At 37.9% G+C, this 7,256-nt stretch overlaps 1 protein-coding gene across 2 annotated transcripts; it reads right to left on the minus strand.

Annotated features, from left to right (window-relative positions):
- Positions 1-767: 767 nt before the first annotated feature.
- Positions 768-2,160, minus strand: LOC147895288 (uncharacterized). 2 transcript variants are annotated; one of them, XM_087384169.1, is made up of 2 exons: positions 2,069-2,160; positions 768-1,766 (listed from the first exon to the last, which is right to left on the minus strand). In XM_087384169.1, exon 2 carries the CDS (start codon positions 1,725-1,727, stop codon positions 1,206-1,208), a length of 522 nt encoding a protein of 173 aa, XP_087240295.1. In that variant the 5' UTR covers positions 1,728-1,766; positions 2,069-2,160; the 3' UTR covers positions 768-1,205. The 2 variants fall into 2 exon arrangements, with proteins under 2 accessions (XP_087240295.1, XP_087240296.1); XM_087384170.1 differs by having other exon boundaries at positions 1,979-2,097.
- Positions 2,161-7,256: the final 5,096 nt, after the last annotated feature.

The following is a 7,256-nucleotide window of genomic DNA, read 5'->3' on the forward strand; positions in this document are numbered from 1 at the left end:
AGTTATAGTGGGGTTTTTTAAGGATATCTTGAATGCAAGTGATATATCTCCACTTTTCAGGGTGGACGCCTCGGGAGAGTCATGTGTGTGCATCTTCTTTTATTACTTTGAGGTTTCTTCCTTAAGCTCTTGACCTCTAATAAAGATTATTTTGTTGATAGCTTCCTGATATGTTTACACCATATTTATGACCATTTTCTACTTCTCCTTTTTGGACAAGGAAGAAGCCTAATATTAATTTAGATAGACTGGAGCTAATGGTTTGCTTGTTTACCATATTCTAAGAGAATAAAGTTAGGCATTTTCCATTGGTTAACCTAAGCATACCTTACTAGTGGATAGAGCATTACTAATTAGAAAAATGTATGACAACAATATAAAATTTTGGAAAGCTTAGCTTGTGGAATGATTTATTAATCGTCGCAAATGTTTTCTAGACATGTAATTTTTCCTTTTTATAATTTGATGCAAGCATCCTTTATTTAGAAAGAAGAAAAAAAGGAAAGGTTCTTTAATTAAAATTTTATTTCTAGGGTAATTCTTATATTGACATATGGCTTCATGATGAGAAATGCTCTACTAGGTCACAAGTGTAAAACTATGTTCTCCTTGTACTTGAACATGTTGCAGATGTGTGCCATTTTCAATAGCAATACACTACAATTTCAAAATCAATACAGTACAATTTCAGAATCGACACACTACAATTTTAAAATAAACAATGCTTACGTAAATATGTGAAGTCTTCATAAAATAAGTGTCTCATCATAGTCTCATCTAAGTGCATGAAGTTGAGCCATACTTTGCAAAATCTACATGATGCATTCACAAAAGAGGAAACGGTTACTATTGATTTGCTTTGCGAACACACATTATTCCCTCCTTCCTTCCTAGAAAGCTCGGATACACGGTAGGGTGGGAAAACTACTATGACTTTTAATACATTTTTTTAAGGAAAGGAAGAGCCAATGGATAGCAAGAATAAGAAGCCAACCTACGTTTTAAAGTCATTTAAAACACTAATGAACTAAGCTTGATGAGAAAAACATAGAAGGTTCTTTGGACAAAAGAACGAACCGTCTCCCCATAGTCGGTGAAGAGGGCCAATAACAAAGTGGCCCGTGGGAGCTTCAAGGCAGAAGCGTGTGGTGCAAATAGTTGATGAGAGAAGGACTATAAGAGAATTGAGATCATGTTCGTGTGGACTATACCTTGTTATTGTATTTGAGCAAGGTCCATTTGTAGTAATGAGTTCCTTTGTTTTCCGGACCCCCTCTCTTCTCTGTACCACTCACCGGGTCTAGGGCGACTTTCTTGTTCTCTTTCTTTTGAGGCCTGGCAACGCTGGGCTGGACTGGCAACCACACATGCCCAGTAAACGTGTCACCCGGTTTTTGCTGAACGGTATAGCCAAAGTGTGGTCCTTGTTGTCGTGCCCCTTCTCCTTCCGGGACGACGTCTGCATTGATCTCGATCGTCCATGTATTTACAAGCTTGTTCTCGGCCTGATCCACGTCCTCTTTCTCCAATTTCAGCTCTACAATGCCCTGCCCCTCCACCTGAAACGTTGAAGGAATATGCGCCTTCACGAGAAATAGCGGGTTCGTCTTCTTATCATCGTCCGCCATGCCGAACTTTTCTTTACAACAAGCGATCACAGTATTCCGAAGCAGCTCACCCCCCTTGCGAAGATCGCTCGCTTTTGGGTTCCATTTATCTTGAGCCATGTTGAGCTGCACGTGAACTGATTAATAGGCCGCTCCTCTCTACGTGACAAAAACACAGTTTATGTTACTCACACGACCACCATGCTGAACATCCTCGTGATTCCACTTCATTTATCTTTGCCAAATTAAAGTCGTAGCAAATTAGCAAACAGTATGCATGGAGACTACACCCCTGTACAAGAATGAACAGAACCTAGATAAGATGAACCCAAAGAACTGAACCTACACCACTTTACAAAAAAAAACAGAACCTAGATAAGATGAACCCAAAGACGAGTTCGTAGACAAGCCCCACGCTCAGTCATGCTTGCTCACAGTAGAGAAGGATAAGGAAGGCTTACACAAGTAGGCTACACAAGCTGTAAACGAGCTGGGAAGAGAACACAGTACATCGCCTCCAAACGGTGCACATAAATAGACAGATATAAAAGCGTGAACTCGAGAAAACGTTTAGTGTGAACATTTGAGCCCTGCAAGAAAGATGAAAGCGACTTTCGATTTATTGTCCTGCATTCATAAGATGAGTACCAACTAGTCATCAGTAAAGATTTTTTACAACAAGCACAAAAACTTCAACGTGGAAGATTTCAACATACCAAAGCGTGAACTGGACGAAACGTTTAGTGTGAACATTTGAGCCCTCCACCAAGAAGGCTGGAAAGTTGAGTGCGACGTTCTACCTATTGTCCTCCATTCATAAGTAGTCCTCATTAAAAACATTTTTGCAACAATTACAAAAACTTTTCTAAGTGAAAGATTTCAAATTCGTGACATAATCAATCATATATGTAGGATTTCCCTTCTTCTCTTGAAGGCCAATTTGGCAACCCACCCTTCCAACTAGATGGTTGAGTTTTAAGACCATCCCTATACACTATAATTTGAAATAGTTCAATAAAGAATTTATTAAAATTTAGAATTTAAAATCACCTATTATTCAAATAATATAAGACATGCAAAACTTTTAAAAAAATGATCCATAGTTTGGATACACCATAAATCAAAATTATTAATTTATAATATTTAGTACTCAATAAGAGAAATTAAGGAATACAAAAATTTTAATGAAAGAAGTACATAATAGAAAACACATAGTTTTAACTACCTTTTAAAAGGAATCAACCCTCTAATAAAGAAGTATCTAATTAGTAATTACTTAAACCATGCATGTAAAAGTACATTGATAATGATGAAGAAGACACATATGATAATGAAAATGAAAAGATGGAGATGGAGAACATGGTGACTGGTTTGGGGGAAAAAAAGTAGAGTGACCATTGAATAAGAGAAGGAAGATGATGCAGGATAAACACAAGGAAAAGAGATAAACTTGAGATAGGTGTGTGATCAATAGTTTTCAACTAAACTAGTCACTATCTCTTGCATAGATCTTGAACAATAGAAGGCAAATCACCTTCTTCCTTCTATTATTCAAGATCCCTCTATAAGATATTGACTAGCTCGGTTGAAAATATTGGAAACGATAATGACAATGAACATACCTATCTCCATTTTCATCTTTTTTAATCATGAGCCTCATCCTTTGCATTTTCTTCCTTCTATAATTCACGATTGCTTACTATTTTTTTAAAAGAAATGACCATATTTTTATTATTGTTATCATCTCTAACCCATCTTCATCTCTATCTCTGCTATTGTCATATCATGCGTATAGAGATATCATGTGTGTGTTGTTCATCAAGAGTCAACAATCTACCTTTAAGTGCTAATTCATGAAGACAAATATGAAAATGAAGATGGTGATTGGTTGGTTGGAAATGTTGAAAAAAAGAATAACAATGAATACACTTATTTGGATTTCATCTCCTTTTCCTTGTTTTCAATCATGGGCTTCTTTATATGCAACTTGGAGTCTACTTTTATTTTTAAATGAGTCACTAATCTACTTCTCCTTTCCCCTCCTCCCCCTAGTACCCATTGAGGGGACCATACTTGCGAGTGATACATCCTAAAGCTTTAAGTTTAAAGAAACTAAGGTGATAAGTTGTTTTACAATAACTATCATCCTTTATTATAGCTTGCCAACATCTAATAGAACTAACAAAAAATTATTTGATTCTAGCATTTACACAACAAGATAAAGCAACTATAGAAGCACTTGATAGATGTGCAAAATAGCAGGTGCATCTATAGGCGTAGCTAGAATAGTGAAAATACAAGTGCGTCTATTTGCATGTCTAATAGCACGTCTATTTGGCTTCTACACTATGAATTAGATGCGGATTTAGACGCCTTTCTAAATGCAGAACAGAGAATATAGAAAGTGATATTTTGGTGTAGGCTGATAAATGTGCATCATTGCTTTCCAAACATTGCCCATGATTACCAAAGTGCATAATTTTAATTGCTTTTTGGCAAACCCACATATACAAAAATTAAGTGAGGTGAGGAGAATGAGACAATATGCAAAATAGTTTTGCCAAATATCAATGATTGATGATCTCATCCTCAATGAGATCAACCCTTGCCAATTTATCTACTTCAAAATCCAAACCAATGTTGAGATCTACAAATACATTCAGCCTACTACTACTTCTGCTACTCATATGCTCATCGAAATCAGCATCACCAATGGTAGGCTCATCCTCACGGGTAATGGCCTCAATATCTGTATCTCCTATCTCATGATCATCTTCCTCTCTTGTATCACGATCATCATCACCTCCATAACCATGATCATCCTCCATATGCTCCATATTAGTAAACGTAATAGGTATGACATGCCACCACATATTATTATCCACTATTGGTTGATAGACAACCTAATTCAAACACAAATACAATCATGTTATTTTCCTTGCATCAAAGGTATCAAATATCTAAAAGTGAGTATTTTTATATGTGTGTACGGTACCTATTCACATTGTTGTGGTAGTAGTAGTGTATCCTTCTTGCTTTGCCAAAAATTTGTGGAGTCAATAGTTACAAAGCCACTTGCATGGCGTTTGATTGTTGCATTAGGGCCTCTTTCCACCATGTCCTTAAACCACTTGACATCCAAAACATACACAAAGAAGGGTCAAAAGTCAAGCTTAATAATAATATCTTGGATTATGCTACGATAATCATCCATGGCTCCATTGGCTCCCTCAAAGCTAGCAATGACTCCGCAATCTTGTGTGTTTCTCTTATCATCAATCCATTGTCTCTGTAGTTGTTAGCAATTACAGAGCACATGAAGGCCATGATGTCCTTCCCTCGTGCATCCATCAAGATGTCTCATGTCTGAGTGATGTCATAGAAGATTGTACCATCACCCTCTGGCATGTCTGCATCATCTGAATCATCCCCGCCCCTACCATTACCCCCCCCAAAAGCACTGTTCCATGCATCCCCCACCACTCTCCATGCTACTACACCTGCTGTCCTATCGTGTCAAGCTAGTACGATGGCCACTCGTAGTTGGAGAAGCGACTCTCGACTGCACGGGAGTATGATGGCATCTCTGCAAGGCAAAAGGGCCTCCTAACCACAGGGGGGGAGAAGGGGCTTGGCTCTATATCTTGCTGGGCTATCTCAACTCCACTGGGGTAATCTAGTCTGGTGTGGGATTGGGGTGATTTGGAGTCTGTACTGCTGAATCTTGGGGAGTGTTTAGAGTACCCATCGTGTATGTGTATAACTCCCCAAGAGTGGTAGGGTGCCCCAAAATGTTATATAACTCCTGAAAGATGGCATCTCGAAGATCAGGTGAGGCTAAAGAGCTTCTTGTCCACGTGATGAATTTAAGAAAAGAAAAGAAGAAGATTACCATCGAGCATGCCCTCTTTCCATCATGCAAAAGAAAAAAAAGAGTGACAGCCTGACATTGAGCAAGCATTTACAGACTCTTGCATTCTTTGAATTAGAGTGGCAGAAGTCTGTATCTGCTTGCTCAATGTCAGGCTATTCAAGCTTCATGTGGGGAAAAAGAGAGAAGGAAAGAGAGGAGAAAAGAGAGAAAAAGAGAGGGGAAAAGAGAAGGAAAGAGAGGAGAAAAGAGAGGAAAAGGTAGGAAAAGAGAGGTAAAAAGAGAGGAGAAAAAAGAGAGAAAAAGAGAGGATAAAAGAGATTAAAAGAGATTTAAAGGAGAAAAGAGAAGAAAAGAGACGAAAAGAGAGAAAAAGAGAGAAAGTGAAAAGAGAAAAAGTGAGGATAAAAGAAAGAAAAAGAGAGAAGGAAAGAGAGGAGAAAAAAGAGGAAAAGAGAGGAGAAAAAAGAGAGAAAAAGAGAGGAGATAAGAGAGAAAAAGAGACGAAAAGAGACGAAAAGAGAAAAAAAGAGAGAAAGTGAAAAGAGAAAAGTGAGGATAAAAGAGAGAAAAAAAGAGAAGGAAAGAGAGGAGAAAAGAGAGGAAAAGAGAGGAGAAAAAAGAGAGAAAAAGAGAGGAGATAAGAGAGAAAAGAGAGAGAAAAAGAGAGGAAAAGAGACGAAAAGAGAGAAAAAGAGAGAAAGTGAAAAGAGAAAAAGTGAGGATAAAAGAGAGAAAAAGAGAGAAGGAAAGAGAGGAGAAAAGAGAGGAAAATAGAGGAAAAGAGAGGAGAAAAAAGAGAGAAAAAGAGAGGAGATAAAAGAGAAAAAGAGAGAGAAAATAGAGGAAAAGAGATGAAAAGAGAGGATAAAAGAGAGAAGGAAAAAGAGAGAAAAAGTGAGGATAAAAGAGAGGAAAAGAGAGAAGGAAAGAGAGGAGAAAAAAGAGAGAAAAATAGAGGAGATAAGAGAGAAAAAGAGAGGAGAAAAGAGATGAAAAGAGAGAAGGAAAGAGAGGATAAAAGAGAGAAGGAAAAAGAGAAAAAGTGAGGATAAAAGAGAAAAAGAGAGAAGGAAAGAGATGAGAAAAGAGAGGAAAAGAGAGGAGAAAAAAGACAAGAGATAAGAGAGAAAAAGAGGGGAGAAAAGAGAAGGAAAGAGAGGAGAAAAGAGAGGAAAAGAGATGAGAATAAAGAGAGAAAAAGAGAGGAGAAAAGAGAGGAAAAGAGAGGAGAAAAAAAAAAAGAAAAAGAGAGGAGATAAGAGAGAAAAAGAGAGGAAAAAAGAGGAGGAAAGAGAGGTGAAAATAGAGAAAAGGATAGGGGAAAAGAGAGGAACAAAGAGGAGAAAAAAGACTAAAAAATAATGCTCCATCATGCATGAGAGTGCTCATAATGGAAGCAAGAATGGAAGAGGGAGAGAGAGAGACAGAGAGCCACACAAGTTTTGGTCGGTGCAGAACACCCTAATCTTCTTTTTCATTCATTTATATATGTGTTTGAGTATTGTACATAACCGGGGTAAAGGCACAGTGACCTTTAACCCCCACAACCTCCCACTTAAAGGACAATGTGCCTTTAAGGGAGAACAACCAGTGAGCATACTATCCAATGCCCATCAATACATGACAATACTCAAACCGCTGACTAGGTAGACTCTTCGTCAGCATATCTGCAGGGTTATCATCTGTATGAACCTTGACAAGCTCTATGTGCTTGTCCTCAAGTACCTCCCTGATGACATGGTACCTGACCTCAATGTGTTTGGTCTTTGCATGAA

This window comes from Dipteris shenzhenensis, chromosome 13 (genome assembly GCF_047967505.1).
Source record: "Dipteris shenzhenensis isolate YYH24624 ecotype China chromosome 13, Dip_SZ_1.0, whole genome shotgun sequence".
NCBI classification, from domain to species: Eukaryota; Viridiplantae; Streptophyta; class Polypodiopsida; order Gleicheniales; family Dipteridaceae; genus Dipteris; species Dipteris shenzhenensis.

Excerpts from the sequence above, each read along its gene's own strand:
- LOC147895288 (XM_087384169.1), bottom strand. The coding sequence starts at position 1,727 with ATGGCTCAAGATAAATGGAACCCAAAAGCGAGCGATCTTCGCAAGGGG.